Below are 24,070 nucleotides of genomic sequence, written 5' to 3'. Positions count from 1 at the left end.
TGGGGGTGCTGCCTTACTACAGGGTCTGACTATGGGGGTGCTGCCTTATTACAGGGTCTGCCTATGGGGTGCTGCCTTATACTACAGGGTCTGCCTATGGGGGTGCTGCCTTATTACAGGGTCTGCCTATGGGGGTGCTGCCTTATTACAGGGTTTGCCTATGGGGGTGCTGCCTTATTACAGGGTCTGCCTATGGGGTGCTGCCTTATTACAGAGTCTGCCTATGGGGGTGCTGCCTTATTAGAGTCTGCCTATGGGGGTGCTGCCTTATCAGAGTCTGACTATGGGGGTGCTGCCTTACTACAGGGTCTGACTATGGGGGTGCTGCCTTATTACAGGGTCTGATTATGGAGATGCTGCCTTATTACAGGGTCTGCCTATGGGGTGCTGCCTTATACTACCGGGTCTGCCTATGGGGGTGCTGCCTTATTACAGGGTCTGCTTATGGGGGTGCTGCCTTATTACAGGGTCTGCCTATGGGGGTGCTGCCTTATTACAGGGTTTGCCTATGGGGTGCTGCCTTATTACAGGGTCTGCCTATGGGGTGCTGCCTTATTACAGAGTCTGCCTATGGGAGTGCTGCCTTATTAGAGTCTGCCTATGGGGGTGCTGCCTTATTAGAGTCTGACTATGGGGGTGCTGCCTTACTACAGGCTCTGACTATGGGGGTGCTGCCTTATTACAGGGTCTGATTATGGAGATGCTGCCTTATTACAGGGTCTGCCTATGGGGATGTTGCATTATACTACAGGGTCTTACTATAGAGGTGCTGCCTTATACTACAGGATCTACCTATGGGGGTGCTGCCTTATTACAGGGTCTGCCTATGGGGGTGCTGCCTTTTTACAGGGTCTGCCTATGGGGGTGCTGCCTTATTACAGAGTCTGGCTATGGGGGTGCTGCCTTATTACAGGGTCTGCCTATGGGGTGCTGCATTATTACAGAGTCTGCCTATGGGGGTGCTGCCTTATTAGAGTCTGCCTATGGGGGTGCTGCCTTATTAGAGTCTGACTATGGGGGTGCTGCCTTACTACAGGGTTTGACTATGGGGGTGCTGCCTTAATACAGGGCCTGACTATGTGGTGCTGCCTTATTACAGGGTCTGATTATGGAGATGCTGCCTTATTACAGGGTCTGCCTATGGGGTGCTGCCTTATACTACAGGGTCTGCCTATGGGGGTGCTGCCTTATTACAGAGTCTGCCTATGGGGGTGCTGCCTTATTAGTCTGACTATAGGGTGCTGCCTTATTACAGGGTCTGACTATGGGGTGCTGCCTTATTGCAGGGTCTGACTATGGGGGTGCTGCCTTATTACAGGGTCTGACTATGGGGGTGCTGCCTTATTGCAGGGTCTGACTATGGGGGTGCTGCCTTAATGCAGGGCCTGACTATGGGGTGCTGCCTTATTACAGAGTCTGCTTATGGGGGTGGTGCCTTATTAGAGTCTGTCTATGGGGGTGCTGCCTTATTAGAGTCTGACTATGGGGGTGCTGCCTTACTACAGGGTCTGACTATGGGGGTGCTGCCTTAATACAGGGCCTGACTATGTGGTGCTGCCTTATTACAGGGTCTGCCTATGGGGTGCTGCCTTATACTACAGGGTCTGCCTATGGGGGTGCTGCCTTATTACAGAGTCTGCCTATGGGGGTGCTGCCTTATTAGTCTGACTATAGGGTGCTGCCTTATTACAGGGTCTGACTATGGGGTGGTGCCTTATTACAGGGTCTGACTATGGGGGTGCTGCCTTATTACAGGGTCTGACTATGGGGGTGCTGCCTTATTGCAGGGTATGACTATGGGGGTGCTGCCTTATTGCAGGGTATGACTATGGGGGTGATGCCTTATTACAGGGTCTGACTATGGGGCTGCTACCTTATTACAGACTTCCCCTTGATAAAGCAAGCAAACACTTGAGCGAAACACGTGTCGCGGTGTCACCCAATTGAGTCTGACTCCTGTTATTGGTAAGAAGGATAATATGGTATTCCCAAGATAACTGTTTACGCCAGTTGGCATGCTATAGTATTGTGTTATGGGGTATTGCCATAGTCCGCTCTGGACCCTGGATCTACTGACCTTTGTAGATTAAAGCACTGATCACAGATAGTTATATATTGATCCTTGTATGGGTTACGGACTAGGTATACCTTCTGTTAGGGGTCGAGTTCCTGCCTCTGCACAGGGAGAATCTCGGGCCATCTCCGCTGCAGTCTCCCATTCTTCTTCTGCCGCAGAGGAGCCTGCTCAGCGGAGACGTCGGTCCCAGCATCTCGCTCAGTCTGATTCTGTACAAAGAGTTACTGCTGCTTTTCCTGCTTCTGCCATGGAAGTCAGTGCTGGGCAGCGGCGAGCAGGCACTTCTGGGACTAAGTCCTGCTTTTCTCGTTCTGAGCATGCCCAGAGTAAGGTTAGTTTCACATTAGTGTCTAAATCCGCAGCGTTTAATCCGCATACGCAAGTGGTGGAAAAAATGCATATAGACCCATACAAACGAGGTGTTTTTTAGACGCATGCGTTACCGCATGCGGTTAAAAAAACGCTGCGTTTGTACGCGTTTATATGCGTTTTTTTCATGCATTTGCGGTTTTGGTGCGCATGATGAGAAATTTCACAAGAGAAAAATCAAGATAACCAGACACCGCCAATGGGACTACAGAGGGCGTGTATTATGTGATTTCTTTATATAGACCCCTGAACATCTGGAATCTTCAGATTTTGCTCCTGTATCCTGTGTCATGATGGATCTTCGCATGGAGAGCTTTTATTTCAACCTGGATTTAAGCATCAAGCTGTTTCTTGCCTGTGCTTTAGCTTGGGAGCAAGACAGAAATCGCGAAAGATGGAGAAGGAGACAATGTAGGCGTTTTTGGAGACACTCCATTATCGAACTACGTGAGAGCCGTGGAGCCTATCACACGCTGTGTGGCGAGCTTAATGCCAACCCGGAGAAATTCCATGAATATTCAAGGATGTCGCAAGACTCGTTCTGGGATTTGCTTGCTCGTGTCCAAGGAGCCATACGGAGACAGGACACCCAGCTCCGTAGAGCGATTCCACCGGAGGAACGTCTGCTGGTTACATGAAGGTACGTTCCAAATCTAAAACAATGACAGTTCAAATTTTGTGTTTTATAACATGTATGTTTTGAGTACTTTCCTTCCTTTCTTTAGCGTAACCACACCATAAATAGAATAGTTTGTAATTTTTTTGGGGTTTCTTTTTCTTACAGATTTCTGGCACCCGGAGAGAGTTTATCATCCCTCCACTTCCAATACTGGCTTGGAATATCCACCCTGTCCGGAATAGTTGCGGATACCTGTCGGGCTTTGTGGAATGTACTCCGGGATGAGTTTATACCCCTACCCACCGTCGACATGTGGCTTGAAATTTCGGAAAAATTCTGGAGTGTGTGATTTCCCCAACTGTTTAGGAGCGGTGGATGGAAAGCACATCCGCATTATCAAACCTGCCAGAACAGGATCGGAGTATTTCAACTATAAAAAATATTTTTCTGTTGTGCTCATGGCAATAGCTGATGCGAACTGTCGCTTCATCGCCGTGGACATCGGAGCTTTTGGCCATGGCAACGATTCCCAGACTTTCTAGAACTCGGATATGGGCCGCCGTGTGTATGGCAAAAATTTCAATTTTACCCCGCCACAACCTCTCCCCAACACTCAAGGTCCACCGATGCCATTTGTTATGGTTGGGGACGAGGCCTGTTATGATCCGGTGGTAGGATCTCCAAACTGACCTGACACATATGACCAGAATATAGGACAAGTTCTGGGGATGTGGAAACTATACTGACCGCAATCCTGATCCTATCCAAACACACTAAAGGTAGCCGTGGAGCGTTCCTGAAATCCTAGACGCCACGTTCACAGCCTGAGAAACTGACTACCCCTAGAGAGAAAGCAAAGACCTCACTTGCCTCAGAGAAATATTCCCAAAGTTTTAGATAGCCCCCCCACAAATAATAACGGTGATTTAAGGGGAAAACACAAACGTAGAGATGAAACAGGTTTAGCAAATGAGGCCCGCTAATACTAGATAGGCAGATAAAAGATAGGTGTCTGTGCGGTCAGTACAAAAACTATCAAAAGTAAACCACGCAGAGAATACAAGAACCCCCACACCGACTCACGATGTGAGGGGCGCACTCTGCACCCCAGAACTACCAGCAAGCAAAAAATCACATAAAAGCAAGCTGGGCTGAACTCATAACACAATGAGAAACGTTTTCAAGGAAATAATGAGAAACTAAACAAGCAAACTTAGCTTCTCATAGCAGGAGACTGGTCACAAGGAATATTCAGGAGAGCACAGGATCAGGACTGAATACACTGACAGCAGGCGACAAGTAAAGGTCCAGGTGAGTTAAATAGGCCCAGCCTAGCAGGAGATGAAACAGCTGAGCCAGACCAGACCAGCCATATCGCTAAAGGCCACCAGAGGGAGCCCAAGAACAAACTCACACAGTACCACTCATGACCACAGGAGGGAGCCCGAGAACGGAATTCACAACAGAGGCCTTTCAGATGTGTGAAAACCTACTGAAGCCCTATTCCAGTCAGGACTTGAACCACACTAGAAGGATCTTTAACTACAGACTGACCAGGACCCGAAGAACAGTAGAGTGTACCTTTGGCATTCTGGTCTCTAAATGGCGCATTCTTGCATCAGCCATAAATCAAAAAGTGGAAACAGTCGACGAGGTGGTTAAAGCCTGTGTGGTTCTGCACAATTATATAATGGCTAAGGAGCAACCCAACATTGAACTGGATGAACCAGTTGCACACCCACTGCCCGATTTCCAGCATCACCCGCTGTGGTCAACTGCAGCAGTTGGTCACATGCAGTACCAATTTGCTGCCTTTTTTGATTCAGATATTGGACGTGTGTCATGGCAGGACAATGTTGTGTAAATGTCCTGTTGTAATTCGATCTGTACCAGTAATATTCTGCAATGATAATAATATTTCTCATTAATAAACTTTATTTTTGGTTGTGTTGACCATGTCTCCTATGTATTTCCTCTATAAACCAAGGCTGTCCTAAAACTAGCAGTATTTGGTCTGTATTTAATATCAGTATTTGTAATCCAAAAACAGGAGTGGGTGATAAAGGCAGAGGTGCTAGTTATTATGTTAATATCGTAATTTACCTCTAATTGTTCCACTCCTTGTTTTGGCTTACAAATACTGATATAAAACACTGGCCACATACTGCTAGTGTTATGGCAGCCATGTTGCTTTATTGGTAAGCTTGTTGACGTCATTGCGTCCTGATTCTGTTCTGCTGTATCCATTGGACACAGACTGAAGAGACAATGACTGTCACACTAAAGAGATCTATACTCATCAAGTCAGGTGTCAGAAATAATGAATTCATGATGCACATATAACAGCTTCATGAATTCACTACTTCTGACACCTGTGCAGGTGAGCATAGATATGCCGTGTGTGATCACCATCGTCACTTCAATTTGTGTGTAATAGATGTACACAGAAGATAAAATGGAGGTTATACAAGGCAGTTCTCTACTCACCAGGTCAGGTGTCCTAACTAATGAGTTTTTTGACACCTGACCTGTTCAGTAGAGTTCTGCACTGTATGTCCGCCATTTTCTCTTTTGACTGCAACACTAGTCACAGACAAAGTAGAAAGAATAGATTATGGAGATAATACAAGTATACATTTTTTGGCCCACCTCATATCTCTATACTAAAGACACACAAAACTGCAGTCTTTTTTTTTTCATAACTACTTGAGATATGATGTTGCCAAAAAATAAAGTGTGTGGCGAAGTTTCTTATTTGGCGCACGGTGTGTGTTGCCGGCGGCAAAAGACACAATAAATCAAACACAATTGGGGCAAAAAAATGTTGTATTGATTTTTTAACAACCAAAATATTTATTTAACTGCGCCGGCTTGGGGTAGAGTGATGTAAACGGGGGGGGTGAAGCACTGAGGCCTGGCTAACCATGGACGACGCAGAGGTGGCAGGAGAAGGGGCAATGAAACTAGTAGGGTCTGGAAGTTCGGGGATGGGGCTTGACACATTAGAGGCTTGAGACACACTGGAAGGGTGAGACAAACCTGACATTACAGACACATTGGGAGGTGAAGGGGGAGGAATACTAAGAGTCCTCTGTTTTTTTTTTTTTTTTTTTGGGGGGGGTTGCCGGGTTCTGGGAAGCCTTGGTGGGCTCATATGGTGTGGCGTAGTAGTGGGTGACCTGTCAGGGTCTGGCTGCACCATGCCAGAGTCCATAGTGCTCGTAGAGCGTGCAGCCATGCCAGAGTCCATAGTGCTCGTAGAGCGTGCAGCCATGCCAGAGTCCATAGTGCACGTAGAGCGTGCAGCCATGCCAGAGTCCATAGTGCTCGTAGAGTGTGCAGCCATGCCAGAGTCCATAGTGCTCGTAGAGCGTGCAGCCATGCCAGAGTCCATAGTGCTCGTAGAGCGTAAGGCCATGCCAGAGTCCATAGTGCTTCTAGAACTTGCAGCCATGCCAGAGTCCATAGCGCTTGTAGAGCACAAGGCCATGCCAGGGTCCTGCTGCATCGTGGTGGTGGCGGTACGCAAGGCTATGCCAGGGTCCTGCTGCATCGTGGTGGTGGCGGTACGGAAAGGCCATGCCAGGGTCCTGCTGCATCGTGGTGGTGGCGGTACGGAAGGCCATGCCAGGGTCCTGCTGCATCGTGGTGGTGGCGGTACGGAAGGCCATGCCAGGGTTCTGCTGCATCATGGTGTCAGTGGAGGAGGTCCAAGCAGGAGCAGCGGTTGTCATGGTGGTGGCGGTGGGATGTCCAACTGCACTCGGCATGGTGGTGGTGCTGTAGTGGTGTCCGGCAGTGCTAGGAATTGAGGTGGCCGTGCAGTGGTATGCAGCAGAGGTCGGCATTGAGGTTAATCGTGACAGTGAAGGCACAGGTGGATATGCCGACACTGTCTGCTGGAAATACTGACTCTGCTGCATAGCCTGCACGTAAGTAGCATTGCAGGCCTGCATGACACTCAGCTGGAGATCAGGAGTAAGGTGTTCCGACATACCCTGCTCAATTTGGTTAAAAAAATGATGTGGTGGCCTCTGGAGGTCGGCTTTCACTTGCTCAAGGCTTTTGGTGACCTCCTGGATACGTGCATTCAAGAGGTTATGTGAAATATCCATTCGGTTACTCAAAGCCTTGATTGCATCGTGTAAAACCGAGCTCAAGTGCAAAAACTCAGGCATGAGTGACCTGTCCGATGCCCTCTGCCGCTGCCAGGAGGAGCCCAAAAAAAAGGGGCAGTGGAAGAGGACTGCGAAAGGGGAAGACATGATGGACCAGCTCCCTGGTCTCCAGTTAGTGTGGAAGGCCCACTTGCTGCAGCGCTGCTGGATGGCTGGGACGGGTCCGTGGCTGTCGGATGAAGGACCGCTCCAGATCCTGGGCCAACAGTTGTGCTCCATGTGCTGTGAAAAAAGGAAAAAGAAAATTAATACCAAAAATTAACCAGACGCAAAATCCTGTGGAATAGAAATATACAGATTATGGCAATACAATACAACCTAATGCAGGGGAAAAATACTTACGTTCTGTGGGCAAGGACCGGTCTTAAAAATGCCAGAACTCGATGGTATTTGTATTTTCTGATCCTTGCTCCTGAACCACTGGGAACACGGCTCTCTTGACGCAGGTCCTTGTTGAAGCGGTCCTTCATCGAACGCCAACGTGTTTTGACTTTGGCCACTGGTAGAAAAAAAAAAAAAAAAAGGTCAGAAAATGGACTTTTGGCCGTGCTCACACAACTGTGTGTGATGAGAGAAACTCCTGAGAGTTTCTTTCATCACACACAGTTGTGTGAGCACGGCCAAGGTCTCTGCTGCTTCACACTGCAGTGCAATACTTACCAAATGCTTTTCGGACCCGAGTCGGGGCGTTGTCCCAGCCATCCCACATCTCTTTGGCCACCTCATTCCATAGGCGCCGGATCGTGACGTTGTTTGAGTGCAGTGGATCCCAGGTGTCCTGTTGTGAATTCTGCTTTTGGGTTCCCTCCGGTGGTGGTAGGTGGTAATGCAGTTGTCCCTGAGTTGCAGTCCTGGTCAGGTGTTTCTGCTGATTGCAGTTCTGACTGGGGTATTTAGGTGTGCAGGATCCATTAGTCCTTGCCAGTTGTCAATTGTTGTTGGGAGGTGTTGGACCTCTGCCTGGTTCCTCCTGCCTTTCTGCCAAATCAGCAAAGATAAGTGTCTGGTGTTTTTTCTGTGGCACACATGCTGTGTGCTTCATGATTCAGTGCTATTCTTTTGTGTTTTCTTGTCCAGCTTAGATTGTGTCAGTATTTTCTCAGTCTTGTTGGATTCTCTGGGGTTGCAGATATTCATTCCACGTCTTTAGTTAGATTGTGGAATTTTTTGTATTATCTGCTGTGGATATTTTTTGAAGGGTTTTTAATACTGACCGCCTAGTATTCTGTCCTATCCTTTCCTATTTAGCTAGAGTGGCCTCTTTTGCTAAATCTTGTTTTCTGCCTGCGTGTGTCTTTTCTTCTCCTACTCATAGTCAATATTCGTGGGGGCTGCCTATCCTTTGGGGTTCTGCTATGAGGCAAGGTAGTATTCCTATTTCCATCTATAGGGGTATTTAGTCCTCCGGCTGTGTCGAGGTGTCTAGGGTTTGTTAGGCACACCCCACGGCTACTTCTAGTTGCGGTGTTAGTTCAGGATCTGCGGTCAGTATAGTTTCCACCTACTCCAGAGAAAGTTTCATGCGGCTCCAAGGTCACCGGATGATAACAGTACAACTGGCCAATAATGAACTAAATGCATCTCAGAAGAAGGGAAGAAAGGTGTTGAGCCATTTTTTTTTCTGCAGTCTGTTTTGTCTTTTTTTCCCTCTTTATTTATGGGTGGCTGAGGAGTCTTGTGCTAGCATGGATGTTCAGCTTCTCGTGTAGACCAGCTTGCTGCTAGGGTACAGGGTATTTCTGATTATATTGTTCAGACTCCTGTTTTAGAACCGAAGATTCCTACTCCTGATTTGTTTTTTGGTGACAGGTTCAAATTTTTGAGTTTTAAAAACAATAGTAAACTGTTTTTTGCTTTGAGACCTCGATCCTCCGGTGATTCCATTCAGCAGGTTAAAATCGTCATCTCCCTGCTGCGTGGTGATCCACAGGATTGGGCATTTTCCCTGGAATCTGGGAATCCTGCTTTGCTTAATGTAGACTCCTTTTTTCAGGCTTTAGGATTATTATATGATGAACCGAATTCTGTGGATCAAGCGGAGAAGACCTTGTTGGCCCTGTCTCAGGGTCAAGAGGCGGCAGAATTGTATTGTCAGAAATTCAGAAAATGGTCTGTGTGGACTAAATGGAATGATGATGCTTTGGCGGCAATTTTCAGAAAGGGTCTTTCTGAATCCGTTAAAGATGTTATGGTGGTGTTTCCCACGCCTTCCTGTCTGAGTGATTCTATGTCTCTGGCCATTCAGATTGATAGGCGTTTGCGGGAGCGTAGAACTGTGCACGCTGTGGCGTCGTCCTCAGAGCCAATTCCTGAGCCAATGCAGTGTGATAGGATTCTGTCTAGGACAGAACGACAAGGACTCAGACGTTAGAAAGGGTTGTGTTATTATTGTGGCGACGCTTCTCATGTCATTTCAGTCTGCCCTAAGCGGACAAAAAGGATCGCTAGTTCATTTACCATCAGTACTGTACAACCTAAATTTCTGTTATCGGTGTCCTTGATCTGCACATTGTCACCATTTTCTGTCATGGCGTTTGTGGATTCAGGCGCCGCCTTGAACTTAATGGATTTTGAGTTTGCCAGGCGTTGTGGTTTTCCCTTGCAGCCTTTGCAGAACCCTATTCCTTTAAGGGGGATTGATGCTACACCTTTGGCTAAAAATAAGCCTCAGTTTTGGACACAGGTGACCATGCACATGGCGCCAGCCCATTAGGAAGATTGTCGATTTCTGGTGTTGCATAATTTGCATGATGTTATCATGCTGGGATTTCCGTGGTTGCAGGTACATAATCCTGTGTTGGATTGGAATTCTATGTCTGTGACTAGTTGGGGTTGTCAGGGGGTTCATAATGATGTTCCTTTGATGTCAATCTCCTCTTCTTCCTCTTCTGAAATTCCAGAGTTTTTGTCTGATTTTCAGGATGTATTCGATGAGCCCAAGTACAGTTCCCTTCCACCGCACAGGGACTGTGATTGTGCTATTGACTTGATTCCAGGCAGTAAGTTTCCTAAGGGCCGACTTTTCAACCTGTCTGTGCCTGAACATACCGCCATGCGGAGTTATGTTAAGGAGTCTTTGGAGAAAGGGCATATTCGGCCATCTTCTTCACCGTTGGGAGCGGGATTTTTTTTTGTTGCTAAGAAAAATGGCTCCTTGAGACCTTGTATTGATTATCGCCTCTTGAATAAGATCACGGTCAAGTTTCAATACCCTTTACCTTTGCTTTCTGATTTTTTTGCTAGGATTAAGGGGGCTAGTTGGTTTACTAAGATTGACCTTCGGGGGGCATATAATCTTGTTCGTATTAAACAGGGTGATGAATGGAAAACTGCGTTTAATACTCCCGAAGGCCATTTTGAATACCTTGTGATGCCATTCGGGCTCACTAATGCTCCATCGGTTTTTCAGTCCTTCATGCATGATATCTTCCGGACTTATATTGATAAATTCTTGATTGTATATTTGGACGATATTTAGATTTTTTCCGATGATTGGGAGTCTCATGTGGAACAGGTCAGGATGGTATTTCAGATCCTTCGTGACAATGCTTTGTTTGTGAAGGGGTCAAAGTGCCTCTTTGGGGTGCAGAAGGTTTCTTTTTTGGGCTTCATTTTTTCTCTCTCATCTATGGAGATGTATCCGGTTAAGGTTCAGGCCATTTATGATTGGATTCAACCCACATCCGTGAAGAGCCTTCAGAAATTTTGGGGTTTTGCAAATTTTTATCGCCGTTTCATTGCTAATTTCTCCAGCGTGGTTAAACCCTTGACCGATTTGATGAAGAAAGGCGCTGATGTGGTGAATTGGTCCTCTGCGGCTGTCTCTGCCTTTCAGGAGCTTAAACGCTGATTTACTTCTGCTCCGGTGTTGCGCCAACCGGATGTTTCCCTTCCGTTTCAAGTTGAGATTGACGCCTCTGAGATTGGGGCAGGGGCCGTTTTGTCTCAGAGGGATTCTGTGGGTTCCTTGATGAAACCGTGTGCCTTCTTCTCCCGCAAGTTTTCGCCTGCTGAACGCAATTATGATGTCGGCAATCGGGAGTTGTTGGCTATGAAGTGGGCGTTTGAGGAGTGGCGACATTGGCTTGAGGGAGCTAAGCATCGTATTGTGGTCCTGACTGATCATAAGAGTCTGATTTACCTCGAGTCTGCCAAACGGCTGAGTCCTAGACAGGCTCGATGGTCCTTGTTTTTTTCCCGTTTTGATTTCGTGGTTTCGTATCTTCCGCGTTCTAAGAATATTAAGGCTGATGCCCTTTCTAGGAGTTTTTTGCCTGATTCTCCTGAGGTCCTTGAACCGGTCAGCATTCTGAAAGAAGGGGTGGTCCTTTCTGCCATTTGCCCTGATTTACGGCGGGTTCTTCAGGAATTTCAGGCTGACAGACCTGACCGCTGTCCTGTGGGGAAATAGTTTGTTCCTGACAGATGGACTAGTAGAGTGATTTCTGAGGTTCACTGTTCCGTGTTGGCTGGTCATCCTGGTATTTTTGGTACCAGAGATTTGGTTGGTAGGTCCTTTTGGTGGCCTTCCTTGTCGCGTGATGTGCGTTCTTTTGTGGAGTCCTGTGGGACTTGTGCGCGGGCCAAGCCTTGTTGTTCCCATGCTAGTGGGTTACTTTTGCCATTGCCGGTCCCTGAGAGGCCCTGGACGCATATTTCTATGGATTTTATTTCTGATCTTCCGGTTTCCCAGAAGATGTCAGTTACCTGGGTTGTTTGTGACCGGTTTTCTAAGATGGTTCATTTGGTGCCTTTGCCTAAATTGCCTTCCTCTTCAGATTTGGTTCCGTTGTTTTTTCAGCATGTGGTTCGTTTGCATGGTATTCCTGGAGAATATTGTGTCCGACAGAGGTTCCCAGTTTGTTTCTAGGGTTTGGCGGGCCTTTTGTGCTAGGCTGGGCATTGATTTGTCTTTTTCTCCTGCATTTCATCCTCAGACAAATGGCCAGACCGAGCGAACTAATCAGACTTTGGAAACTTATTTGAGATGCTTTGTGTCTGCTGATCAGGATGATTGGGTGGCTTTCTTGCCATTGGCCAAGTTTGCCCTGAATAATCGGGCTAGTTCGGCTACCTTGGTTTCACCCTTCTTTTGTAATTTTGGTTTTCATCCTCGTTTTTCTTCGGGGCAGGTTGAGCCTTCGGACTGTCCTGGTGTGGATTCTGTGGTTGACAGGTTGCAGCAGATTTGGGCTCATGTGGTGGACAATTTGGTGTTGTCTCAGGAGGAGGCTCAACGTTTTGCTAACCGTCGTTGGTGTGTTTGTTCCCGGCTTCGGGTTGGGGATCTGGTTTGGTTGTCTTCCTGTCATGTTCCTATGAAGGTTTCTTCCCCTAAGTTTAAGCCTCGGTTTATTGGTCCTTATAGGACTTCTGGGATTATTAATCCGGTGTCTTTTCGATTGGCGCTTCCGGCCTCTTTTGCTATCCATAATGTCTTCCATAGATCTTTTTTGCGGAAATATGTGGTGCCCGTTGTTCCCTCTGTTGATCCTCTGGCCCCTGTGTTGGTTGATGGGGAGTTGGAGTATGTGGTTGAGAAGATTTTGGATTCTCGTTTTTCGAGGCGGAGGCTTCAGTACCTTGTCAAATGGAAGGGTTATGGCCAGGAGGATAATTCTTGGGTTTTTGCTTCTGATGTCCATGCTGCTGATTTGGTCCGTGCCTTTCATCTGGCTCGTCCTGATCGGCCTGGGGGCGCTGGTGAGGGTTCGGTGACCCCTCCTCAAGGGGGGGGTACTGTTGTGAATTCTGCTTTTGGGTTCCCTCCGGTGGTGGTAGGTGGTAATGCAGTTGTCCCTGAGTTGCAGTCCTGGTCAGGTGTTTCTGCTGATTGCAGTTCTGACTGGGGTATTTAGGTGTGCAGGATCCATTAGTCCTTGCCAGTTGTCAATTGTTGTTGGGAGGTGTTGGACCTCTGCCTGGTTCCTCCTGCCTTTCTGCCAAATCAGCAAAGATAAGTGTCTGGTTTTTTTTCTGTGGCACACATGCTGTGTGCTTCATGATTCAGTGCTATTCTTTTGTGTTTTCTTGTCCAGTTTAGATTGTGTCAGTATTTTCTCAGTCTTGTTGGATTCTCTGGGGTTGCTGATATTCATTCCACGTCTTTAGTTAGATTGTGGAATTTTTTGTATTATCTGCTGTGGATATTTTTTGAAGGGTTTTAATACTGACCGCCTAGTATTCTGTCCTATCCTTTCCTATTTAGCTAGAGTGGCCTCTTTTGCTAAATCTTGTTTTCTGCCTGCGTGTGTCTTTCCTTCTCCTACTCACAGTCAATATTCATGGGGGCTGCCTATCCTTTGGGGTTCTGCTCTGAGGCAAGGTAGTATTCCTATTTCCATCTATAGCGGTATTTAGTCCTCCGGCTGTGTCGAGGTGTCTAGGGTTTGTTAGGAACACCCCACGGCTACTTCTAGTTGCGGTGTTAGTTAAGGATCTGCGGTCAGTATAGTTTCCACCTACTCCAGAGAAAGTTTCATGCAGCTCCAAGGTCACCGGATCATAACAGTGTCCCACAACAGGACTTGCTCCTGGACCAGGGAGATGAGGAGGTCATTTTCAATTAGGTCATCCTCCCGTTGTGGAACCTAAAAATTAAATAAAGTCATTAAAGTTTAGTGAATTAACATAAGGTAAAAAAAGAAAAAAGATGCTGAGAAATGGCATGAATAGGAAAGTCAACATACAAAAGGATTCCAGAAGAAAAAAGTTAAGAAATAGGAATGGAAAGAAAAGAAGATTCAAGAATATTAGACTGAGGATACAGTAAACAGTCAGCCTTGTATACGTACCCGCTGCCGTCTTTCCACCCGACCTTGAGTCCGCTGCTCCTGCCTAGTTTGTGCCGCAGTTGAAGAAGAGCTCTAAAAAAATGAAAAATTTAAATTGTCACATGTGTAGATGTGACAGTGAATACTTACCAATCTGACGAGGCAAGTACTCACCTCACTGACATGCTCGACTTCCGACTGCCCAGGACGAAACTCCTCATCAGAAGAAGAAGAAGCAGAAAACATTCTGATGCATGCAGAAAGAAAGAAATGCAAGTAATTAGGACATGTAGAGACAGAAAATAGAAAATAAAGGCATTGAATAGGATATACTCACATTGTTCAGGGTCTTGTTTTCCTCCAAGATGTAGCCCGTGTCTCGTCTGCTTCAGTGTCTGCTGAGTAGTGACCTGCAAATGTCCACTCCCTCCCATTATTACCTTGTATGTGGGGGGTGGCTTATCAGTGTCTAGGCATGTTTTTCTCTACTGAAACCCATGCGTTCATGAACGCAAGCAAACGCATGTGCTTGTAAACACATGCATTCATATAGACAGCAATGCGTTTTTTTGCCGCAATCTTTGCTCAATCGACCGCATGCATTTCCAAGCGGCAAATTGATGCCTCTAAAAATTACTAAATGTTGCATTTCCGCGCCACGTCGCAAACGACGAAACGACGCATGTGTCGTTAAATGCGGCAAAACGCAAAAAATTAAAAACGCATGCGTCCTTAATGTTAAATATAGGAATACACAACGCATGCGGATATATGCGGTAGAAACGCTGCGGACACAACCGCAAATGTGAAACCAGCCTACTAAGATCTCTCAGTGGAGATCGAGGGTCACATGATCAGATGTTGCAGCTAAGGCCATTGGTCCTTCAGGAAGGTCCTGTAGGTGCTCACGCTCTGTGGCAGCCTCTCATTGGTCCTTCTGGGAAGGTCCTGTACGTGCTGCAACTATTTAAGGCTCGCATGGCCGCACGGCCATGCGCTAGTATTGTTCTATATTATGTGCTTTGTGCCAGTGTGGTCATGTGAGTTTGTGTTCAGGGACCCAGCTGAAATAAGCCCCTAGAATGCTGGCACCTCCGGCGAGGAGATTTTGTGTGAATGTATTCAGGGAGCTGGCTGAAATAAGCCCCTAGAATGCTGGCACCTCCGGCGAGGAGTTTGTGTGCATGCATGACCACTGACTGCTCTCAGTTGAGTTGAGTAGTTAGCCTGTGCCACTGTGAAGTCAAACAGGGCGCAGTGTTTTGAGTTTTGGCTTCTCTGTGAAGTAACAGGGTAAGCTCATACCGCCATATAGTTCCGCCGTTTGCTAGCAGCAGGTTCTCCCGCACGGTGGATCCCGGGCTGCGAACGCATCAATTATAATAAAACCTCTATATTTACTCGGTACGTTCCGCTAGCCCTAACATAATACTAGCGCCAGGGTCTGGCTAGTAAATGGCGGACATTCAGCAATCCTTGCAGTATATCCAGCAGCTGGAGGGTAGGTTGGTGGCTCTGCTGCCAGAAACATTTTCTGGAGATAGCAAATCTTGTAGGGGATTCGTGAGTCAGTGCTCTATTTACCTCGAGCTCCTGGCTGCACGTTTTCCCACAGAGCGGGCTAAGGTGGGATTTATTGTCTCTCTCTTGTCGGACAGGGCGTTGGAATGGGCTACGCCGCTGTGGGAGCGTGGCGATCATGTGGTGCAGAGTGCTCTGCTGTTCCTGAGCACTCTGAAACAGGTCTTTTTGGGACCTCGAGTCACCCATGACACGGCGCTCCAACTGCTGGCATTAACTCAGGGAGTGTCCTTGGTCAGCCATTTTGTCGTCCACTTCCGTACTTTAGCTTCTGAGCTGGAGTGGTTGGATAAAGCCCTTATCCCCATATTTTGGAGGGGGCTGGCTGATCACGTAAAGGACGCTCTGGCCACTAGGGAGATTCCTGCCACACTGGAGGAGTTAATAACTGTCTCTACTCGTATTGACCTCCGTTTTAACGAGCGGAGGTTAGAGCGAGCCCAGTGTAGGCAGAGGTTTCGGCTGGCTCCCACCTTCGCCAAACCTCTGGAATCTCCGGTCCTGGTTCCTGAGTCACATGAGGCCATTGAAGTGTCACGAGCGGGATCTAAGTCCCGGACCGCTTGTGCACTCAAGGTCTGTCATGTTTGCCAGCAGTCAGGACATCTTGCCACCAGATGTCCCCAGTGGTCGAGGAAACATCAGCGTCTAGTGGTAGTAGGTGGAGGTACACTAGACACGGCGACGTTTGCCTCCAAATTGTCCTTTTAGGGGACAATTATTATAGGCTCATCCTCCCACTCAGTAGAGCTCTGCGTGGATTCTGGGGTGGAGGGCAATTTTATGTCTTCTGCCTTCGCCCAACGTCACGCAATACCCCTGGTTATGCTAGCTCAACCAGTAACGGTACGAGTGGTGAATGGGTCGACACTGCCCTCACAGATAACACACCAGACCATCCCTTTTACTCTGTCCATGTCGCCATCCCATCACGAGATTATATCTCTGCTCGTCATTCCTGAGGGAATTGATGAGGTCCTGTTGGGGATACCTTGGCTACGGTACCACTCTCCTCATATCGAGTGGTCCTCAGGCAGAATTTTGGGATGGGGTGGATCTTGTGGGGGTAGGTGTCAGAGGGAGTGCGTTCAGGTTGCTACTACAGAGGTACCCGCAGATCTTTCCTCTCTCCCCAAGCAATATTGGTCTTATGCAGATGTGTTCTCCAAAAAGGCAGCGGAGACCCTTCCGCCCCATTGCCCCTATGACTGTCCTATTGACCTCTTGCCTGGTGCTAAGCCTCCCCGGGATCGAGTCTATCCGTTATCTCTCCCGGAGACGGAGGCAATGTCTCAGTACATTCAAGAAAATCTGGCAAGAGGGTTCATCAGGAGTCAGTGTCACCTGCTGGGGCTGGGTTCTTCTTCATGCAGAAGAAGAATGGGGAACTGCGTCCATGCATAGATTACAGGGGTCTTAACGCCATCACCGTTGAGAATAAGTATCCTTTGCCCTTGATATCTGAGCTCTTCGATAGGCTTCGGGAAGCAAGGGTATTCACTAAATTAGATCTGCGGGGTGCTTACAGCCTGATTTGCATCCATGAGGGGGACGAATGGAAGACGGCTTTTAACACCAGGGATGGGCACTATGAATATCTGGTGATGTCCTTTGGGCTCTGTAATGCCCAAGCCGTTTTCCAAGACTTTGTGAACGACATCTTCCCGGATATGCTCTCCACCTCGGTTGTAGTCTATCTGGATGATATTCTCATCTACTCTCCAGATATTGACTCCCACCGGAGAGATGTTTGCAAAGTCTTTGACCTCCTACGGGCAAACTCCCTCTATGCCAAGTTGGAGAAGTGTATGTTCGAGCAGGAGTCCTTACCTTTCCTGGGCTATATCATCTCCGCCCAGGGATTGGCTATGGATCCTGCCAAACTACAGGCTGTGATGGACTGGCAGGAACCCCATTCTCTTAAAGCGGTGCAGCGCTTTATGGGGTTCATTAATTATTATCGCCAGTTCATTCCGCACTTCTCAACTTTGGTAGCTCCCTTGGTTGCCCTCACCAAGAAGGGAACAAATCCCAAATTGTGGTCTGAGGAGGTCTCCAAGGCCTTTAACTCCATAAAGTCACATTTCGCTAGCACTCGCATCCTACATCGCCCCGATGTAGATAAGCCTTTTATCATGGAGGTGGATGCCTCATCTGTTGGTGCTAGAGCAGTCCTCTTCCAAAAGGATGCTCAAGGTCGGAAGCATCCTTGCTTCTTCTTTTCTAAGACCTTCTCACCAGCAGAGAGGAATTATTCCATCGGGGACAGGGAGTTGCTAGCCATGAAGTTGGCTTTCTCAGAGTGGAGACATCTCTTGGAGGGAGCTCGTTTTCCCTTCCAAGTCTTCACAGATCATAAAAATTTGGTGTACCTACAGACAGCCCAGCGGTTAAATTCTCGCCAGGCCAGATGGTCCTTGTTCTTCTTCCGGTTTCATTTCACCCTCCATTTTCTTTCTGGGGAGAAGAACATTCGTGCCGACGCTCTCTCTCGCTCCGTTGTGTCATCTGTGGAAGAGGGTGGAAGAGGAAGAGGAGCCTCGGCTTATTGTCCCCACTGAGAGCCTGAGAACTGTGGCCCCGATTTCACTAGAGTCTGTGCCTCCAGGCAAGATTTTTGTACCATCCAGTTTGCGACCGGAGGTTCTCTCTTGGGCACACTCGTCCAGGGTGGTTGGACATTTTGGTTCCAAAAGGACATCTGAGTTACTGGCGAGGACATACTGGTGGCCGCATATGGCGCATGATGTCGCAGACTATGTTTGGGCGTGTGTCTCTTGCGCCAAGAACAAGTCCCCTCAGCAACGGCCAGCTGGGTTGCTTTACCCTCTGCCGGTGGCAGACAGGCCCTGGGAGATGGTCGGGATGGACTTTGTGGTGGGCTTACCCAAGTCTCGTAGTTGCACCATTATCTGGGTGATCACCGACCATTTTTCCAAAATGGTTCATTTGGTGCCTCTTCCACGGCTACCTTCTGCATGGGCTCTGGCAGCCTTGTTCATCAAGCATATCTTTCGCTTACACGGTATGCCGGACAAGATTGTCAGTGACCGGGGTCCCCAGTTTGGGTCTCGATTCTGGAGGGAGCTTTGTCGTCTACTCAGTATTGAGTTAAATCTCTCCTCGGCTTATCATCCCGAGACGAATGGGTTGGTTGAGAGGGCCAATCAGACTCAGGTCATTTATTTACGACATTTTGTTTCTGCCAGGCAGGATGACTGGGCATCCTTGTTACCGTGGGCTGAGTTTGCCCTTAACAACGCAGTAGCCGACTCCACAGGTCAGACTCCTTTCCTCCTTAATTACGGCCAACATCCGCGGGTTCCTGGGCCTATGTCCGTGTCCTCTGCTGACTCCAGGGTGGCAGACTGGGCAGTGGAGGCACGAGACATTTGGGACCGCACTCAGGATGCCATCCGGGCCTCCAAGGAGAGAATGAGGTCCTCTGCCGATTCACATCGGCGCCCTGCCCCGACCTTTGCTCCTGGCGACTTAGTGTGGCTCTCCGCTCGTAACATCAGGCTGCCTCTTGAGTCCACTAAGTTTGCACCTCGCTACTTGGGTCCCTTCAAGGTCCTTGAACAGGTTAATCCTGTGGTTTACCATCTAGCCCTTCCTCCACGCCTTGGTATCACCGACACCTTTCACGTGTCCCTCCTTAAGCCCGTATACATGTCCCGGTTTTCTGAGTCGCCTGCCGGGACATCGGGTTCGTCTACGGACGATTACGAGGTGAACGCTATTTTGGGGTGCAAGGTGGTTCATGGCAAAAAATTTTATTTGGTGGACTGGAAGGGTTACGTGTTATGACCTGGTGGTTAAGGAGCAACATGGGATGAGCTCTGAGGAGATGGTATCTTTACTGACCGCAGTTCCTGAACCTAGCACAACACTAGAAGTAGCCGTGGAATGTTCCTGTCACTCCCTAGACATCTCGTCACAGCCGGAGAACTAACTACCCCTAAAGATGGAAACAGGAAAGCTATCTTGCCTCAGAGAAAATCCCCAAAGGACAGACAGCCCCCCACAAATATGGACTGTGAGTGGAGAGGGAAATGACATACACAGAATGAAACCAGGATTTAGCAAAGGAGGCCACTTCTAACTATATAGACAGAATAGGAAAGGATACTGTGCGGTCAGTATTAAAAGCTAGAAAAAGCCATCACAGAGTTTACAAAAGATCTCCACAGCTGACTAACGGTGTGGAGGGCAAATCTGCTTCCCCAGAGCTTCCAGCTTAACTGAATATTGAATACTGACAAGCTGGACTAGAGCAAACATAAAATGAACTGAATGATTAAGTCCACAGCAAGAGGACAACAAATGAACAAGCAAGGACTTATCTTTGCTGAACAGGACCGACTATCAAGGAAATCCAAGGAGAGATCTGAATCCAACCAAGAAACATTGACAGCTGGCACTGGCTGAAGATCAGGGCCAGGCTAAATAGCCGAGCAGGAGAGACGATCAGTGGAAGCAGCTGCTAAGCTAAATCCAAGGAGCAGCAGTTCCACTTAAAACCACCGGAGGGAGCCCAAGGGCAGAATTCACAAAAGTGCGATTTACAACCACCGGAGGGAGCCCAAGAACGAAATTCACAACAGTTACGGTTCTGAGGATAGGTCCTGGGAGCCTGCTGAGCACATTCGGGCTCCGCAGCTCAGTGCTGCCTTCGAACGTAGCGAGGCCCAAGGAGGGGGGCCCTAGGAGGCGGGGTAATGTTAGGGGTCGAGTTCCCGCCTCTGCACAGGGGGAATCTCGGGCTGTCTCCCATTCTTCTTCTGCCGCAGTGGAGCCTGATCAGCGGAGACATCGGTCCCAGCGTCTCGCTCAGTCTGACTCTGTACAAAGAGTTACTACTGCTTTGTCTGCTTCTGCCATGGAAGTCAGTGCTGGGCAGCGGCTTTTCTCGTTCTGAGCTTGCCCAGAGTAAGATCTCTCAGTGGCGATCGAGGGTCACATGATCAGATGTTGCAGCTAAGGCCATTGGTCCTTCAGGAAGGTCCTGTAGGTGCTCAGCTCTGTGGCAGCCTCTCATTGGTCCTTCTGGGAATGTACTGTACGTGCTGCAACTATTTAAGGCTCTCATGGCCGCACGGCCATGCGCTAGTATTGTTCTATGTTATGTGTTTTGCGCCAGTGTGGTCATGTGAGTTTGTGTTCAGGGACCCGGCTGAAATAAGCCCCTACAATGCTGGCACCTCCGGTGAGGAGATTTTGTGTGAATGTATTCAGGGAGCTGGCTGAAATAAGCCCCTAGAATGCTGGCACCTCCGGCGAGGGGTTTGTGTGCATGCATGACCACTGACTGCTCTCAGTTGAGTAGTTAGCCTGTGCCACTGTGAAGTCAAACAGGCGCAGTGCTTTGAGTTTCGGCTTCTCTGTGAAGTAACAGGGTAAGCTCATACCGCCATATAGTTCCGCCATTTGCTAGCAGCAGGTTCTCCTGCACGGTGGACCCCAGGCTGCAAACGCATCAATTATAATAAAACCTCTATATTTACTCGGTGCGTTCCGCTAGCCCTAACACCTTCTTATCGAAGTGAGATGATTTATGGGCTGGTTATTATCTACGGTACTGAATACATTACAGGAGGTTAGCGTTTGGTGTCCTTATTTTATGTATGTATATGTGTGTTTTATGTCTAACGGTTTTCAAATAAACTTTTGTACAACATTTTTATACAAACATTGAATGCTCCTCTTTTTTCTCCTTGTATACTTATTACAGAGTCTGCCTATGGGGGTGCTGCCTTATACTACAGGGTCTGCCTATGGGGGTGCTGCCTTATTACAGAGTGTGCTTATGGGGGTGCTGCCTTATTACAGAGTATGCCTATGGGGGTGCTGACATATTACAGATGGGGGCTGCCTTATGCTATAGAGTCTGCCTATGGGGGCTGCCTTATGCTATAGTCTGCCTATGGGCGCTGCGTTATGCTATAGAGACTGCCTATGGGAGCTGCCTTATGCTATAGAGTCTGCCTATGGGGGCTGCCTTATGCTATAGAGTCTGCCTATGGGAGCTGCCTTATGGTATAGAGTCTGCCTAAGGGCGGCTGCCTTATGCTATAGAGTCTGCCTCTGGGGAGTGCATTATACTATGTTGAGGACTATCTGGTGCGTTATACTATGTGGAGGCCTATGGGGAGTGCATTATACTATATTGTGGACTATTTGGTGCATTATACTATATGTAGGCTATCTAGCGAGCCATCATACAGTGTGAAGATTACAGTGAGGGGGGTCATCATACATTTTTGGAGCCATTAAACAGTTTAGGGGCTACTAAGGGGTCAGTATACTGTCTGGGTGGTATTATACAGTGAGGATGCATTATACTGTATATAAGAGAGACTCATATTATGTATATAGGAGCTGTACAGGGGGAGACTAGGGACATTATTAAATGTAAAGTGGGCACTTATTGTTATAGGGGAACTCCAGTTTCTGTGACTATCAAGGGGCACACAGGGCAATATTATTTTCTAGGTGGCAAAAAATGGGCACTGTTTTCTAGGGCACTTGCACCCGGCATTACTATATTATAGAGGATTGCTTTAGAATTTAGAGGGCAGAGAACCACACAGCAGGTGCAGTAATAGGGACACATATGGCACCAGCGGCTCAGCATTGGGGTATCAGCAGGATGAGGAGTTTGTGCAGGATGGGAATAGATGGGTGATTGGGTTGAAAATATGAGAAGTGAAACGCATCTTTGTTGTATTCTCTGCAGCCGAGTTGTGGCTGGAAGAAGTTGTCGTGTCGGTCTGGGCCAGATGGAAAAGACGTGAAAAGTGAACGACTCCATCAGAAAGAACGTCAGCGGTAAGTTCATTATGTGTAACTGTGCTGTGATCACTTATAAGTTCTGTAGGACTGGTATCTACCACTGACCATATGGCGGTAATATCTATGTTGGTCTTTATATAGAAATTATCTTCAGTAATAGCACGGTCATCTGCTGAGGTTCTCCTCCACTATTAGGGTGTGTCACCGAGTTGCAATCAGGGTTACCAGGTTAGGAGCCCACTCAGAAGCTTCGCCCCCCTGAACCAAAACCCTAGATATGCATCTGGTCCCGGGATCGTCCAAGACTTCCACCGGGACCTGCTGCTGAAGAGGGAGTCCACCGAGGCCACACGCTAAGCGGAACCACAGTCTGCACCAGAGGAGGAGGGGAGACGGATAGAGAGGGAGCCTAGCGCACCGCCGCCACTGCTCAGCTCAGGCACATTCGGCTGGGGAATCTTCCTCATCTCTCCCATCGTCCCTGTCTCCTCACGTCTTCAAACTCCCCAGACAGTCGAGCACTCACTCAGCGTGCGGGAAGCAGGCTACAGCTCTCTGAAATTCACCAATCCAGCCTATGCAGCACATGGTCTCCGGCTCACCGCCTACCAAGTTTATTTAATAGGTCATATATTTCTTTTCATAGGGGCTTATTTTTATGCAGGACTGAAAAGTATGAATAATATTACATTTTTTCCCGCATTCTCTCCAACATAAGTCCAAGTAGTTTGGGAAAGCTTCCCAAAGCCTTATAGGAGTCAAATGCTTGAGACATTTTTCATGGATATCGGCATTAACATTTAGTTTATAAGTATGTTTAAAAGCTCGTTGCCAGTTATATAAAGAGAGATTTTTATTTATGACTATTGATTCTCTTCCCCTTTTCCTCATAGTTTGTAAGCTTGCGAGCAGGGCCCTCATTCCTCCTGGTATCTGTTTTGAACTGTGATTTCTGTTATGCTGTAATGTCTATTGTCTGTACAAGTCCCCTCTATAAGTTGTAAAGCGCTGCGGAATATGTTGGCGCTATATAAATAAAATTATTATTGTTATTATTACACATCTTCGCAGTAGCCAAATTACTTATTGGAGCTAAATGGAAAGCAGTGAACACACATACTATTAATTCCATTATTTAAAAATTTACTATTCACGGTACTTATGAACTTGCTTTAGCTCTGAAAGACAATTCTATTCCTAAGTATGAAGCCAAGTGGTCTCTCAGAAATTTTTTTTATGCCTCAAATGCAAAGACCTTTCTACAGTAGTGTAATCTTTCATTGTTAAAGAGAACCTGTCAGCAGGATTGTGCACAGTAACCTACAGACACTGTCAGGTCGGCGCTGTTATACTGATTAAAATGATACCTTGGTTGGTGAAATCCATCTTGTGGTTGTTGCTTAATCTTTACTTGTAGTTTTGAGTTAATGATATGCCCGTGCCCTGGGGCGGTCTGTGGGGGGGGGTCTTCACGTGGTGCTCTGACTAGGTATTCACCAGTATGGCTTCTGACAGGTCACTGATCACTCAGTGACCTGCCCCATAGTTTACATAATGAATATTATATATATATATTTCCAAAATAAACCCTTCCCCTTGAGGCGGGTGCCGACGGAGGCGCCTGCACTGCACCATGATCGCATTCATAATGTGTATATAATTATTCTTTTTCATGGTA

The 24,070-nt window shown here is 47.7% G+C and overlaps 2 protein-coding genes across 9 annotated transcripts in view; both read right to left on the bottom strand.

Annotated features, from left to right (window-relative positions):
• The window catches only part of ATPSCKMT (ATP synthase c subunit lysine N-methyltransferase), a 764,992-nt gene that overhangs the window by 130,173 nt on the left and 610,749 nt on the right, over nucleotides 1-24,070 (bottom strand). The gene's annotated exons all lie outside the window — the stretch shown is intronic.
• LOC143781070 (uncharacterized) lies at nucleotides 5,783-7,759 on the bottom strand. Its single transcript, XM_077267620.1, has 2 exons — nucleotides 7,586-7,759; nucleotides 5,783-7,465 (listed from the first exon to the last, which is right to left on the bottom strand). Exon 2 carries the CDS (start codon nucleotides 7,460-7,462, stop codon nucleotides 6,503-6,505), a length of 960 nt encoding a protein of 319 aa, XP_077123735.1. The 5' UTR covers nucleotides 7,463-7,465; nucleotides 7,586-7,759; the 3' UTR covers nucleotides 5,783-6,502.

The sequence above is a fragment of the Ranitomeya variabilis genome, chromosome 6 (genome assembly GCF_051348905.1).
Source record: "Ranitomeya variabilis isolate aRanVar5 chromosome 6, aRanVar5.hap1, whole genome shotgun sequence".
Taxonomy (NCBI): domain Eukaryota; kingdom Metazoa; phylum Chordata; class Amphibia; order Anura; family Dendrobatidae; genus Ranitomeya; species Ranitomeya variabilis.
This window is presented reverse-complemented; position numbering and strand designations above follow the sequence as displayed.

What these genes read in the sequence shown, in the direction of transcription:
- LOC143781070 (XM_077267620.1), bottom strand. Translation starts at nt 7,462, where the DNA reads ATGGAGCACAACTGTTGGCCCAGGATCTGGAGCGGTCCTTCATCCGAC.